Below are 16,236 nucleotides of genomic sequence, written 5' to 3' on the forward strand. Positions count from 1 at the left end.
CCCCCAAACTGGAGCAGTCACCCCCAAAACTGGAGTAATGGCTAAAACAGATCCCAGGAACAACATCAGACATCTCAGTCCAGAAATGTGCAGTTCTAGGCACAGCCAAGATACTGGAGGAGAACCCTCAAGCTCCCAGGCCTCTGGTAGAGGACCCGAGCTCAGAGGATGAAAGAGAGGGACCACCCGCGGAGGGTGAGAAGGGAATTTTTTTCTTTTTTTTATATGCAGGTCTTGAGTTTCTACCTTGCTGAGCTCTTTCTGATACTGAGGCATCTTCTTTAGCATCTGAGACAGCTCCTTCATGGTGGTCTGAAAGCAAAGCACAGAACTTACTTAGTAACCTAGTGAGACAGAAAAGAAATAATGATTATTTCACAATATTCCTAATTTTATTTGTGCCCAAACCATTCATGTTCTGCTAGCATACAGTGGTTATTTTTATAGCTTTTCTGTCATGTTTCAACAACAAAATCACAAAGGTAACAGGTAAAGGTAATTTTATTTATAAAGCACATTTTCAGCAGCAAGGCAATAATACAAAGTGATTTACAGGATTTAAAAAGACATACAAACAAAATAAACCAAAGAAAAGAGCAAAAGAAGAAAAAGCTAATAATGTTAGCTTAATAAAACACACAGCTTAATATTTTCTGGTTAGGAATAACATACTATTTCAAACTCATTTTGTTGGTTGCATTATTTAGGGGCTACTGTTGCCTTTAACCTTTTACTTGTACATAGAAATTACTCCTAGATCAGTGCTACTGAGCTGTTTTGTTTGTCTGTGTCTGCTCAGACTTCTGAAACCCCCCAGTTGATCCTAGCAGATGGCTGTTCACACTGTTCATGTCGTGGTTCTGCTGGAGATTTCTTCTTGTTAAAGGGTGTTTCTGTTAAAGGGTCTTTCCTCTGTTGCTACCTGCTCAGTTTGAGGAATTGCTGTCCATTGTTGCTACTCCAGGAGGAGTGAATACTCCAAGTCAGTGACTCAATGTCATGTGCTAGGTTTCCTTAGATAGATTTTTAGTCATTTGAATATTGGACTGAGCTTGACTGCATTGTTTGATAATTCAGATAAATTTGGAATGTATATAATGAACTTGGAATTTTTCTGCATGAACAGATTTAACGGATTTTATTCTTATTATTGTCCAGTTGCATTTCTTACTTTTGACTAAACTATTTTAACACATAGAGATGGTCATGGTCAATTCAATGACTTCAAAGTGCCTTTAGTCCAGAGCATATTGCTCCACAAGAATTGATTTTTATTCACTTTCAACATGAACATTTTTTTTTTCAGATCATCTACCCCGTTAACAAACAAAGCACAGGCTAATGTCCTGTCACAGAACACCACTGCCACCTTTTCCTTGTACCTTCATGTGTCTGTGTACAAAACAGTGAAACAGCAAGAACACAGCTTGGCCTCTACCTTTTCTCCTGTGTTCATCTTCTTGCTGGCAGAGAATTCTTTCAGAGAGCGAGTCACAGCCCTGCTCAGAGTGACATGATAAGGAAGAGTTAGAGAAAAAGGCATGAGAAGCTCTTCTGGGTCCTGAAACAGAAAGCACTCACGTTGACACCTCAGCTATGTGTTTGTGTCTCAGAGTCAGCCACAGGTCATCATCCTCGTCCAGAACCACCTCCTTCATTCGGGTTTCCCCCATTCCACTGGTCTCATAACTGAGCGAGAGTGGAAGCAGGATTAGATGCAACTTTTGTGCACCAGAGAGTTATTAAATAGCTACAGTAAGTATTACTGCAGCTAATATGATGGATGTTAAATCAACTTAACATCCATCACATTCATTAACATATTTGTGTTTTAGATTTGCATTAGTATGCCTATTGTTGTATTTCAGTGGTCAGATAGAGCAGGGAAAACAAGTTTGAGAACCCAATGAACAATGTCCTGCATGTTTTCAGCAAGTCCCTGCTTCAAGAAATCTCAGAGAGATGGGTTGGTGTTCAAGCTGGACCACAGGTGGCTAATGGCTTAATCCTTTAAATCAAGCAGGAAAACAATGGAAAATGCAGGACAATATATCTCAAGGATAGTGGAACTATGGACTAGAACCAGAGATTAAAAGTAGTGTTGTCAAACATTTTAAGTACATCTTGCTGCTGGACTGAACCCATTTTTTTTACTTCAGAAACATCTTAATCTTTATGGCATAGATTCCAAATGGTGTCAGCAAGATTCCTCTAAAGTGTTGCTTGATAGTTACATGATGGTTTTATCCATTTGTCTTGTATTCAGAGACAGTTTCCTACATATCATAGCTCACAATGATTGGCCACCTAGCCTGCCATTATCTTGATGCTCAATTCTGCTCAATTTCCATCTCCCTTCAGTGCTTCATATGGGATTTCTTTCACTGAGCTAGATTTCTCCAGTTGAATTTGAACCGGACATGTGTACCTGTAGACGTCATTTTCAATGCCCAGCAAGTCGTAGGCCATGGCCTGCAGTGTGAGCTCATGCAAGAGAGGGGAGACAGGGTCAAAGCCACGATCCAGAATAAGCAGCTGAGTACGACACTTGTCTGGTCCCTGCATCAGAGCATAAACAAGGCATTCACTGCATATGATCAACAAATACTGCAGCAGATTTTTAAAAAATAGTAAACTGAAGGGTACAGGCAGCTGCCAAAGAGTGACAACAGAAAGTGAGGGTGAGAAGATCCAGTGAGCCCAAGAAATGCAGTAAATCTCTAATGTTCTCTGGGATTTCAGGGCTGGTGCCAATTATCTGATGATGAGCTGTTGGATATAGCTAATCATCTTAGGCAGATTTAACATGTGTGTCAAAACACAAAATGTAAGGAAAATCTATTTACAGAACAAATTTGTTTATGTGTTGATTACTAAACAGTGTTGGGGTAAACACTTTAAAATGAACAGCATTTTGTGTTTAGAAACTAGGGAATTTTATCACATTGGTACTGTGTTATTTTCTGTTTCTGTTTTTATTTCTGTTTCACAAAAAAAGTATGCAGAGGTTCAACAGATATCAATAATCTATTAGCCCACTGGTAAATGAACAGATTATGAACGTATTATACACAGGCTCACGAATCACATAATAAAAGCAAAGTATTTGAAAATAATTAAATGTCGGATTTTCACAGGACTGCTGATCCACAGAGCTGGGTCTCCTGGATTCTGTATAGCTCTTAACTTTGCCATTTGTCTGCTCATCATCCATATGAATTTCATGTTCATTTTGGACCTTATAATAATGCATTTTAACAATTTTTTTGTACGGTGGAAATTATTATACAAAAACGAATGTCAATAAGCTTTAAAAAGAAAAATCTGTGAACCAAGCTGATAGTTTATTGTCAAAACTGTTCAAAGTTTAAATACATGGTTAGTTCAGCATGAACATTTGAATAAATAACCTTTAGCAAGTTGCAAATAAATCACATAGCTTTGGTAGCCATCCACAAAATCATCTGCAGTTGTGTCTGGATATTGGTCCCTTTTCTTTATAGAATTAAGGAGCTAATATAAAGTAGTTGCTGTCCTGTCAGAAATCAGGCTTTTAAGCATTAATGCAAAATTCCTACTGAGTTCAGGTAGGAACTCGGGGGTTCCTACCAAGCTTCCAGGGTTATTCTGGAAGCTTGATGTAAATCTAAGTTTAATGTATGTTTGAGGTCTTTGTCCTTGTGTAAAATACAACATTGCTGTACTGTTATCATTACAACCCAAACTATAACCCTTCATTTTGAAACATTGACTGGAGTGTTTAGGAACAGTTTAGGAGCAATCATGGCTAAATCCCATTATAAACTGGAAGATCCTGGGAAAGCAAGTTTTGATGTTGACAATGAATTGAGTTTAATGTTCACATCAACCAAGAGTATGCAACCAAGAAAGATGCAACCTGTTTAGAAAGCATATCTTTCTCAGTCTGCATGTTTTTGGTTATGAGAACATGACGTTTGAAGTTAACTTTCTGGATTCTCTTGGTAGAACTATTCAACCATAACAAGAAGAAGCATATTTGGTGGGGTCAAGTTAAGGCTTTCCACCTAACAACACTCTACCACTTGTTAAGCAATTGGTAGAGGGTGGCAGTAGTAGTCTGTGGGTGTTTCAGGTTACCATTGATATTGATGCATCACACAGAATGGACCCAAGAATAGGACTACCTCCAAACTCTTTGACTTTACTTCTAATCATCTCAGGTTTTTATATTTGGGAACAGTTGGATGTTCCAACAGGACACTGATACCAAACAATAAATTAATAATAAAATTAAGGCTTTTCTCTTTTGTTGGCTTTATTGGCCTTATTTCACAGTAGATTGACAGGAAAGTGGGTGTGAGAAGACAGGTGGCAAAGGTCAATGGGCCGGGACTCAAACTCGTGACGGCAACTCAAACTCATGGTTTCTCTGCATCTTTCCAAAGAACATGTCTCCAAAAAGTATAGTTCACTTTAGTGCCTTTAACTTTAATACTGGTAATGCATGGACTAGACAAAATCCAAAATAAATACACATGAACACCTAATGTTTTTTTAAAAAGTCTTGAAGTTGTATGTTTTACATTCCATCCTAAAAAACAAACAGCTAAAAACCATTAGAAAAATCCATATTTATAATGTTATTCATGTTAGTGTGATTGTTCTCACTGGTGATGTATTTCCATCCCATACCTCTCCCATAGTGGGGTCATCAGCCTTGTATCCATCTAGTTTCTCCTGAAGCATCTGGGCAAGAACTGCACAGTCTTTGTACTCCCTGATACAAAACATAGATATATGGATATATTAGCCTTCAGCTCAAATCCTTATTTAGTTCTAATCACAAATTTCTAGAAGAGACACTTTAATTACCTTAATTTTTTCACTGGTTCACCTTTTAATCCTAGTTGTTTGAATCATTATGATATCTAAAGTTGTTTTTTTCACCAATTACCAACCTTTGAGGAGTTTTGGTAACTCTTTTAATGTTTTAATGGATTTAAAACTTTAAATATAAGGTATGTGAGGCACATGTGCAACTTTTCTTCACTGCTATTTCTTTTTCCAATTCAATAAAAATTGCTTCAAATCTAAACTCAAGAACAGGAAGTCTTCACATCACATCATCCCAAATCAGTCAGGGTTAACACTATTGGGTCAAAATAGAGCAGTGCTTCTCAATTCCGGTCCTCAGGCCCCCCTGCCCTGCATGTTTTAGGTGTTTCCCTACTGCCACACACCTGGATTGAATCTATGGGCGATTAACAAGCTTCTGCAGCACTTGATGCCAGCAGAAGAGGTAATGCAATCATTTAGATCAGCTGTTGTGAAATACAGGCACATCTAAAACATGCAGAGCAGGGGGCCTGAGGACTGGAATTGAGAATCACTGAAATAGAGGAAGAAACAAATAAACAGCCTTTACAGGACGGTAAGTTCACACTACAGGAAACAAACAGGTAGTAATTACAAAGTTTGTTACTTATTCCTGTCCCATCAACCACAGCATGTTTGGTTGTGATTTAGTCTTTTTTTAAATGACAATGTATCTGATTACAAAGAGTTCCAACTTTAAAACAAAGCAAGCAATCTGGGCCTCCGTTTAAAATGAAAATTCAGTGTAGAAATCAAAGAACATTAATAGAAGCTTCATCATGTGGCTGATAATTCAACTGATTTTATTCATTAAAATCAAATCACCTTATAGGACAGCGATGAAGAAAGGATCTATAGAAATTGTATTACCTTGTATTTATTTGGTTAGCATTCAAAACTTAAATGGTCAGCACTAAAATGGATGTCATTTTTATTTGCTCTTTTTTTCCCCCTCACCTCCAAAGGATGTTGTCTCAAAGCTGAACTAGTTACTTCCATCATATCAATGCAAAGAGAAACAAAGACAGAAAGTTAAAATGCTTTGCTCTCACCCTCTGTAACGGACTCCAGGATACTCTTTGAGCGTTGCACACAGGGTGGCTATCTGTTCAGCACAACGCTCCAACATGTTATTCTTCACATCAGCTTTGAAGGGGCTGTAGAAGTCCTGGAAGGCATCCATTTTATCCAGGGAGAAGACCTGAATAAAGATCATAAGGGTTACAGAGGCTGTAAGCACTAATGTCATGTGGATATTTATGCTGCTGTGCTGGAAGAAATAGCAGCATAAAAGTTTTTCATGGACCAAAAAACATTGGTTTTATGGGTCGTCTGTGAAAACCAAAAAACGTGATTTTGTCCATGTACTTTAAAATATTATAGTTTAATAACACTTATTTTTTACTAAACCGTGTTAAATAAAGCATGTTGGTAGGAATATTATGTGGGATTGAAGCTGCATGACTACGGTAATATTAGTGTATATTAAAATATCATATAATTTCAGGTGCACAGTGACCTATGCAGTCCGCTGCATTAATGTGCAACAAAGAGTTTGCAGGGATCTGTATTTGTGGATGTTTGTGTTTAATTTAATTTCAACAAAAACTTGTTTCCCCTGTCTGATACCGTTTCATTCTTACAAACAGCTCTGTATTTAAAATACATGTAAAAAGATAGAATATTCTACCTTTAATAATAAGAGTCTAGGGAACCCAAAGCAATAATGATAAAGTAACTCAAATACATTTGTTTGTTAACTCATTTTATTTAGTATGTTGCAACTTAAACCATTAACTATGTTGGACTAAAATGCTCTATTTATTCATACTTATTTAAATGGATTACATGTTCACTTTAAAATTAAGTCAAATTAACTTCAGAGTTTCTTATTTAAACAACTTCGATCTCTACTGGAGTTACTCATCCAAATGGAGAAACCGATTGCACAAAATTGTATGAGTCTTATGAACACAACAAACTTTGACTTTTTCCATTCAGTTTTTATTAACTCAAAACTGCAGCTTCAAACATATATCATGACTGCAAAAGCCATTATCAAATATCACAAATTGGTCTTTTAAAGCTGACACCTTAAAGGTATTTATTTATTTGTACTTTTATTCAAATTGTTAAATGCTTTTTGAAACATTGATTTTAGGTGTACATCAGTGAATTAGGATACTGTACAAAGTCAGAATAATGTCAGTCTTTTTAAAGTAAATTGTTTTAGTTGTCATGAGTCATAGCAATCACAGAAGATGCATTTTGATTAATTATTATTTAACTTGTTCACAATATTCTGATATAATGATGCACACCCACAACAAATGCAAATATAGCTGAACTACAAGAATTCAACACTTATCTATGCAAACAGTAATAATGCAACATTAATGAATGAACTCAAAAAAAATCCACAACACTTTCCAGGATAGCTCAGATGCACATCATAGATTAGCCCAAACAAACACACTAGTGTGTCTGTTTATAAGTTATAAGTCTTTCCAAATTGATCCTCAAGCACAACAAACATCTAATGTGGTGAGAAAGGAACTCCTGCAGGATCCTCTTCCTCATCCTCATCAATCACCAGAGCAACTGCATCTTCATAGGACTCCTTCATATCCTAAAATGCCACACAGAGTGCAAAATTATTGAGCAATAATATCCATATCAAAGACATAAAAGTGAAAATAAATACACTTTATCAGCTACTTTTTAACATTTTCTGTTAAGCTTCATTCCTTATTATCTATTTTAAAATTCTGATGGGCAAATTAGTGTAATCCCCAAGAATAACATACCTTGCATATTTAGAAAATTCCTAAAGATTCCTTCATAAGGGAATCAATAAGGCCAGCCAGGGATGCTCCTCCTTCTGCATGTATGTGGATTTTGTCCTTAATTCTGTTAAATGTTTAAATAGAACTTGAAGGTGAAAAGGTGAATTTATTGTACTATTTTATTGATTTGCAGAAAAATGGGCCATGCTAACCCAGCTGCCATCTAGCATTGCTTAAAGTCAGCCTGGATAAATTTGGCGGCTTATTTGGGGAAATAGTATTTCAAAGCTACGTATCACACAACGTCATGGTAAAATAGAGTTTCATCATTTTAACTACAGTTTTCACTTCTACACCCAGCATATATGCAAAAATTTTTCATGTTTTTTGCCAATTCTCCTCAGCTCTACTGCTAAGTTCACTGGATTACCAGTCAGGATGGATGTATATCCTCCTCAGCTGATTGGACTTTGCATAAAGAAGAAGACTGGAGGAGCTGATGAAAATATGGACCAGCTTTATGCAAAATAGGTACTTTAAAACACTTTTACTCTATTGTTAACATTATAATTCCAAATGTCATGTTTTTTTTAATATATATTCTTTAAAGAAAAAATACTTACCTCATAATTTTCACACTGAAGTTGCTAAAATTCTTTGTTGAAACTTTCCTCTAATGGCCGACAAGTCCAGGGAAACGCCTCACCATCGTGTGCAAGCTCAGTGATGTCACCAGAAAGAGGAGTTTATTTCTTTGGTTTGAGTCAGTGATCACAACTTGAACAGTTCAAAGCAACAATACTCAAAATAAATGATTAGCATATGTGTACTTATTGTAAATGAGTTAGAAAATCAAACTGTTAGTTTTGGGTCTACTCAAGAGTAACAATTTATAAAAGTTACTCTCACTATTTAGCTGAAATGAGTACAAATAAATAACTTCTTTTTAGTAAGAAGCACTATTGGGATTACAGTGTAGTTTTTACTGCTCCTGAACACACGTAATGCTCTGTCGTCTATCTTTGGTAGTGCTGTTCTGGCTTTTTCACAAAATGAATGACAAGGCACCAATCAGCTGCTTTAAGTTCAAAAGTGAGTCAAAAAGGGCAACTCAAACCAATTTTAACAACACATTACCTACTCAGGCAATTACTCTGACTCAGTAGGGCAGTAACTATTCTAATGTTATCTTCTGACAACCAAACTTTTCCAAAGTTGCTGTCTTGTACTGATACATTATATTAAAATCCTGCATGAAAACAAGTCTAATTTGAAAGAATATTCCCAAAACAAAACAGACAGCATCTTACACATCATCTCCAGCACAACTGTGCACATAATCAGAGCTCCAAAATATCTACTAAACATCTGTACACAAAGCTGAACTGTTCTACAAGTCCTATTCTCATAACATCCTCTATCATTAATGATAATGTGGATGAATTTTCACCTGCCATGACACATCCCAGTCTGGCCTTTGTCTTACCTGAGACTCGTAGGGCAGGAAGGCTATGTGGATTTCAGTCAAGGCCTTCATGGCTTTGGAGGCGCGGGATTTGGTCAACAGTCCAAACAGGGAGTCCGGGATCGCTGCAAAGTATCACATTTCAATCAGTTATTCTCACCTAAATTTTGAGAAAGATTTCCTTTATTGATTTATTTTCTTGATGCCTAATTAAGTTATATTTGGATTAGAAAACATTAAAAGAGAATATATGCAAATAAATTAGGGCTGTAATGATTCCTCGAATGATTTGAGTACCTCAATCATTAAAATTCCTCCAGGCAAATTATCTGCCTTGAAGCTTCATTAAATTATTATGAATTATTATTAAACACCAGTTCTGGTCGGGTGATTATTTGTGTTGTGCAATGTTTTCACTTTTGCCTAAGAGTTTTTGACAAAATCTAAGTGTTAGCAACACAATGTCAAAATTTCAAGTTCAGTCCAGAGGTATTTCATTGATTTATGAAAATGTCCAGGTTTTATCGTTTATCAGGGGATCAATAACATAACATTATAGTGTTAGGAAATACAGACTCTGTTACTGAATGGTCTATTAAAGACAGGAAGGCCCTTAATAGACTGTGGCAGTGATCAGGTTATTATAGAAATAACTGATTTAAAGAAACAAATGTATTGTAATCAAATCAAGCCATATTAGTTGTACACGTCAGACTTCTGTCATCTAGAGAAATACTCAGATGACTGTAGGTGTCAGGTGTATCAGAGATGGACAAGAGACTGAGTACAGAGAGCTGGTGGACCGCTTTGTGTCATGGTGGGAAAATTTATCTTTAATGTAAAAATAAAAACTAAGGAGATTATTGTTGATTTCAGGATTAACAGGGTTAGATCAAACCCTATTTCCATCATGAGAGAAGAAGTGGAGGTGGTTGAGGAATATAAATACCTCTGTGTTCACCTGGACAACAGACTGGACTGTAGACACAACAGTGAAGTCGTCTAAAAGAAACACAGAGCAGACTGGACTGGTTTGCAGCAAAATGCTACAGATGTTCTATAAGTCTGTTGTTGAGAGCATCATCTCTTCACCTAAAAAGGCTCAATAGTCTGATAAAGAAGGCTGGTTCTGTTCTGGGGTCAAGTGTGCCCACAAAGTGGGCAGTATAAATGAAAGAGTATGACAATTTTTTAATGCATTTTAATCAGCTCATGCTCATTTCTGTATTTCTCTCTCAATTTCAAATGCAATTTTATTTCAATATTTGTTTTGCACTTGATGTTGCAATGGAGATCTTTTTTTTTTTTTTTTTCCAATATTCTTCATGACTATAAGCTTCTGTGTTTGATTATCTGCTCCTGCTCATGGGCCACACTGAAGCCTTAGGATGCATTAAAATGTATATTTTCTTACAGTCCTTCAGCAATGTAAAATAGATAATAAAAACAGTCTTATTAGCACAACAATATGAGGACTATAGTTATTTATAACTAAAGACTCTCAGCCAAACATTTACCACATCAGATGGAACAGAAACAATTTGTATTTGGAGAAGGTTAAATGAACTCACTGTCAGTGAAGAAGACATGGGCTGCTCGGTACCTCGGAGCCTGAGGGTCTCTGAAGTCTTCAATCAGACCCTCAACAGACTAAAACAACAGAAAACTATGTGACACCTTCCAAACTGTGCTGGGAACAGGCAGCTCATCGATATAAAAAGGAGTTATTCGGGTTTCATATAAACATACTTGTATGAACTCAAACAATAAGTTGACACATATCTTCTAATCTTTGATAAATATAAAGACTAGGCTTTAAATAATTGGCTAGTCCTCAATTATTTACCTCATCTGATGGTGTGATTAAGTAGATGGCCTCCATGCTGGGCAGAGGCTCCCGCCGCTTATTTATGTCTTCTACAACTGAAGAGCACAGGCAGTAAAGGTTAAGCCTCGTCACACATCACTCAAATCTATAACTGTATGTGCTGATCTTATTTAAAGTATTCTATCCAACATTTATTATGATACAGTAAGATACTACAATATGCATTCAGGCCTTATGGTTCAGGATAAAGCACTGAAATAATGTTTTATTGATCATCAGAGTCAAGTCAGAGAGGGGCAGTAAAAGCCCACCCTGTGGGGAGAGGAGAGAAGTAATAACTTTATATCCTGGCATCCAGTTCTTGTTTTTAAAGATCCACACAGAAAAAAACTGTTCATTAAAGACTAAATCATTAAAGCACCAAATTATTAAAAAACAACACTCTTACATAGTAACATTGTCAAAAAGTGTGAACTGAATAAAACTTTGAATAGTTTAAATGAAGCAAAATTGATTTCACATATAGAATCAAATGGAGCTTACTGGTGATTCCCTCTGACATGATGTCTGTCATCTTACAGCAGGATGAAACCATCCTCATGCTCAGCTTGTCCACCACCAGGACCTACAGCACAGTTCCACAAGGCAACAGAAGATCCGCATTTCACTTGAGGTCAGACTGAAGGATATTTGATGAAAAATGTGATCAGAGCAGCACAAATACCTTCCATTTTCCTTTTTCTCTTGCCTTCTTAATCACATTGTTCATTATCTCTGTAAAGTCAAGAGACAAAAGGTGAAAACAACAGTAGGAGTTTAAAATTGAACCCACGTTAATTCATCATTTGCAATAAAATTAAAAAACATTTTGCAGCTTTTCACGGTCAACTGCAGAGCTTCAGGACAAGATTAAAAATAAATAATAAATGTATCAAAGCATATTTACAGCCATTTTATGAAACCTTGTGCTTTTGTCAAGTTTATCATAAATCCCTTGTATGGTTCTGGTGGTAAGACTGATTATAGTGTGATCAAGGAAGGTTGGATGAGGTGAAAAGTTTCAGAGACAGAAGTTCATGATGAAGAAGGCCCATTCAGTGGAACCTCTGAAAATTATAGTGTAAAGAAGGACTCCTCATAAATTAAAGAGTATTATGGATAACCCTGAGACTGTCATAGAACAACAGAATGTCTTCAGTCAGGAGGTCCTTCCTGCCCAAAGCCATTGAAAGCTCAACAAAATGTTTCTGCTTCTTTCTCCAGATTTGTGCCTCAAAACCATCCTGTCTCTGAGGTCTACAGACAATCCCTTCAACTGTATGTTTGGTATATTACCTTTGACATGCACTGGCAACTATGGGACTTCATACAGACAGGTGTGAGTCTTTCCAGATCAAGTCCAATCAGATGAATTTTCCTCAGGTGCGCTCCATTTAAGCCGTAGAAACATCTCAAGACTTTTCTACAGAAATTGAATAACTATTTGAAGTCATTGTGACTGACTAATGAAGTCACAATGACTTCATTAGTAAGGAGTTGCATCCATATTTAGAATAGAAATATTTAATAGAAATAGAAATATTTAATTCTCAATCCCATTCCAGCTGTTTTCTGCCTGTTATCAGTTCTTTTCCCCAAATTTCACATGGTAAAATATGTTGACAGGACAACTACTAGTTGGTCATGCCACATTCTGGTATTTATGGACAACTGAACAAGAACAAGAAGAAAGTTATTGTTGAAAAAAATGTTGGAAAAATGCAGCTAAATACAGTCCTGGAAAAAAACCTTTCAGATGTTGTAAAAGATGGGAGATTGTGGCAGACGTTTACTTTCTAGCAGGATCCACTACACACAACCCAAGCTACACTGAAATTATTTTTATTATTTGGTTACTTAAGTCCAGACTTAAATCCAATTGAAAATCTGTGAAGAGACTTTAAATGTTAAATGTACAAACTGAAAACACTTGAGCTTTGTTGCAAAGCACAATAGGCAAACCTTTCAGTCTTTTTAGACACAAAGCTGGTAGTCAAGCTTCAAGACTTTCTAGCTGTAATTTCAGTGATAAGTAGTTCTACACAGGTCTGACTCAGGGAGATGAATACAAATGTAAGTCACATTTTCAGACATAAATTGTTTACAAAATGGAAATCATGTCTAATTTTCCTTCCATTCCCATGTTACGACCCCTGGCCTCTAGAGCTGTCCAGGCTCTTTTGTTTATGCAGGTTTAGCTGTGAGAGCAACACCTTCCTGATTGGCTGCCTGAAAGCTGCAGAAGAGCAGCGACATCATTGGACCAGCAGGGGATTGTCAAGCCAATCAGACGCTGATGAGGCCCACTTGCTCCCTATAAAAGACTCCTGCAACCAATCCAGCTTGTAGGAAGAGATTTTGTTCAGATGCCCCACCTTAATTTGCTTGCTTGCTTGTAACTGTTGACTGTCTTGGGCAATTTTGGAATATTTTGGTTCTGCTGACCTATTTTGTTCTGCAAAGCAGTTTAACTCTGCTTTTGACTACTTATAATCAATCTAGAAGCTTGTGTTAAGGAGGCTTGGTGTGCCCTCTGTGTTCCTTTTGAGTTTACTTTACACTGACTTGTTTTTTGTTTTTTCGTCATTTAATCAAATTGGACTTAACCCTCTTTTTATTTTAGTCCTATTTTGAGTATTAATTGGGTTAAGTTGTACTTTGTTTGTAAAAAATAATTTTAAAGTTAACTTGTTTCTTTTGACACTTTGTTACAACCCCTGATTCCCTACACCTCGGGGTCGTAACATCCCATATTCTACATCATGTTGTTCCAGTGAAATGCATTGAAAGAATATGTAACATTAATCTCTGTGTTAATACAAAACATTTTGACTGATACCATGTGATATGAAGAGTACGATGGAATATTTTGTTAGTGTTGGACAATAAACTGTAAAATCTAATTAGTTCACCTTACTTAAAATATGTAAAGAATTCAGAAAAGTAAGCTTAAGATCAGTAAGAAAGCAGTAGTAAATCAAGTAGTACAACTGACACAAAATAAGTTAATGTAACTTATTTGTCATGCATTGTGTGAATTGTGTGTGTGTGTGTGTGTGTGTGTGGACTGCTTGATACAAATTTAACCCCACTTAGGATGACTAAGTACCTATAAATTACTACTTATTTTTCAAGTTCACTTAAACCAAATTTCTTGAATGAGTCTTTGCCTCCCTCTCTCTCCTTTTTTCTTTAGGTTTTATTGGCTCTAGTGGCCTTTTCTTGAGACAGGAAAGTGGATAATGATAGAGGGGGAAGACATGCAGCAAAGGTCACCAGTCTGGGAATTGAGCCTGTGACAGCATCCAGGACTAAGGCATCCTTCCATACATGGGTTGTTTTACCTCTGCGCCACCGCAGCACCGCCGTCTCCCACTTCACAGAATTACTAATTACATCAGCATAAAATATTCTAATAAAATATACAACAAAGGTTAATTCACTCTCGACCATCACGGTCGCTTCAGTGTCAGATTTACAGGAATACCAGAAACGCAACACTAAGGTTCCAGCTTGGGATGTCTGCATGAAGAAATAAATGCAAATAATTGTATTAATGGCCAGAAAAAAACATTAAGTTAGTTGACTGGTGATATCTCTAATCATAGGTCAACACACAGTGCTTGTCCTGTCTTTGACAAACACAGACTGTTATTGTTAGCATAGTGCTAAGAGCCTAGCTTAAGATGAAATGATACATTGACTTGCTCTGATGTTCCCCTGTGTGAATGTGCTCCTGTTCATGGAAACGCTGGGATTAGTTTCTCTATCATGAATCAAATGAGATAAATTACTGGCTCCAAAAAAAAAAAAAAACTCAAGTCAGGCATTTGTATTTGGATGCATACAGCATTGTGTCAAAGTACTTTTCAACACAGAAAAAAAGTACAATTATCAAATTGCTACTTTTCTAAATCAATCCAGTTCAAGTGAGAAATGAGTTGGTAAGTTAGAGACTGTTCAACCACCAATTCCAAAATTACTTACTGAAAGTGAGTGTTGATAGTAATTTGATGAAAACTTGCTATCAAGTTACTATTTTCTATTATATACCATGTTTGCATTTACAGTGTTTGGCCACATAACTTCCAAAGCAGAAGCTGAATAAGCAGCCCTGACTGTGGTGGTCTTTAACTGTGCTAAACAACGACTCTCACACCTCAGTGATGACACAGACACTGAAAGTCTTTCTCCAACTGTAGTTGATGCGTTTCCAGCACTGTGTAAGTCCAATCTGTCAGATGGAGAATGAAGAGACTCAGTAGGAGGGATCTGCTGCAATCACTCCACTAATCTGCTCCCAATCCTCTTACCAATCCCTGCCGCTATTTCTGTTCTCTTTCTGTGTCAGTGGGTGTGACGTCACATGTAAACAGCCTGGTTCTAGCTTACACACACACTAAAAAACACAGAACACTAGAGTCATCCAATAGGGAAACACTATGAATATTGCACAAATATACAAATGTAGTATATTTGTATATACTTATTTTTTTTTGTTAGTTGTAACAAAAAGTAGTTCATCTACTTTTTGTTACAACTTGTAGGCATTGTCAAAAATGTAATGACTGTCCCAGCATATCCCTGTATCACATGTGGTATGATATGATAACATGGTGTGCAGGGTATTTGTTGGACTATTATACATACAAGCAAAAGTAAGATTTATTTAATTTCCAAGGTGATAATTTTAGTTCTGATCAGATCAACTTTAATGGTTTTCCATAAGGTCCATGAAGAGAGCCCAGCAACTCACAGGAGAAAACTTTTAGGTTCACATATTCATAAATTCTCCAAGTCTATGTCTCACTGCTTTTACATTAAAAAAGCCCTTTCAGTGTGCACTTTATGCTTTAATATTCACACTGAAGATGCTTTTCTTGATTTGAATGTTCACCATGTCCCCACACAGACACCAGCTAAATCTATGATGTGTCCAGTGTAGACACAGTATGAAAATGGGTTTTCTGCAAACTGTCACCTGACTTGAAACCTTATTAGATTGGAATGTCTGATGAAGCCTGTACTGTACATTTCACCCTCTATTAATCAAAATCTTACTTATTTAAGCTGATCAAACATGAACTGAACTATATTATATTGAACATAGATTCTTTGAAGCCCAGTTATGAGATCTCTGAAACCTAGACTTTATCTGTGAAAACATAAAACTAGAAATGTGTCTGTTTTCTTGACATGAGTACCACTTCAGACTGAGACAAGTGTGAAAAGCAACATATTTCAACTACAGAAAATTTCTC

The 16,236-nt window shown here is 36.5% G+C and overlaps 1 protein-coding gene and 1 long non-coding RNA gene across 4 annotated transcripts in view; both read right to left on the bottom strand.

Moving 5' to 3' along the window:
* stxbp1b (syntaxin binding protein 1b) overlaps positions 1-16,236 on the bottom strand; it is a 34,263-nt gene that overhangs the window by 13,660 nt on the left and 4,367 nt on the right. For all 3 annotated transcript variants that reach the window (XM_007557772.2, XM_007557770.2, XM_016674166.1), the window contains exons 2-12: positions 11,661-11,710; positions 11,480-11,561; positions 10,955-11,031; positions 10,680-10,758; positions 9,130-9,233; positions 5,910-6,058; positions 4,675-4,759; positions 2,429-2,559; positions 1,582-1,689; positions 1,439-1,499; positions 247-312 (exon numbers count right to left, since the gene is read on the bottom strand). In XM_007557772.2, the coding sequence (XP_007557834.1) occupies positions 247-312; positions 1,439-1,499; positions 1,582-1,689; positions 2,429-2,559; positions 4,675-4,759; positions 5,910-6,058; positions 9,130-9,233; positions 10,680-10,758; positions 10,955-11,031; positions 11,480-11,561; positions 11,661-11,710 (992 nt within the window). The remainder of the gene's footprint in view (positions 1-246; positions 313-1,438; positions 1,500-1,581; positions 1,690-2,428; positions 2,560-4,674; positions 4,760-5,909; positions 6,059-9,129; positions 9,234-10,679; positions 10,759-10,954; positions 11,032-11,479; positions 11,562-11,660; positions 11,711-16,236) is intronic.
* Positions 6,730-9,120, bottom strand: LOC107836844 (uncharacterized). Its single transcript, XR_001662812.1, has 2 exons — positions 8,267-9,120; positions 6,730-7,486 (listed from the first exon to the last, which is right to left on the bottom strand). It is a non-coding gene; the product is annotated as an uncharacterized LOC107836844 (long non-coding RNA).

The sequence above is a fragment of the Poecilia formosa genome, unplaced genomic scaffold (assembly GCF_000485575.1).
Source record: "Poecilia formosa unplaced genomic scaffold, Poecilia_formosa-5.1.2 Scaffold91, whole genome shotgun sequence".
NCBI classification, from domain to species: Eukaryota; Metazoa; Chordata; class Actinopteri; order Cyprinodontiformes; family Poeciliidae; genus Poecilia; species Poecilia formosa.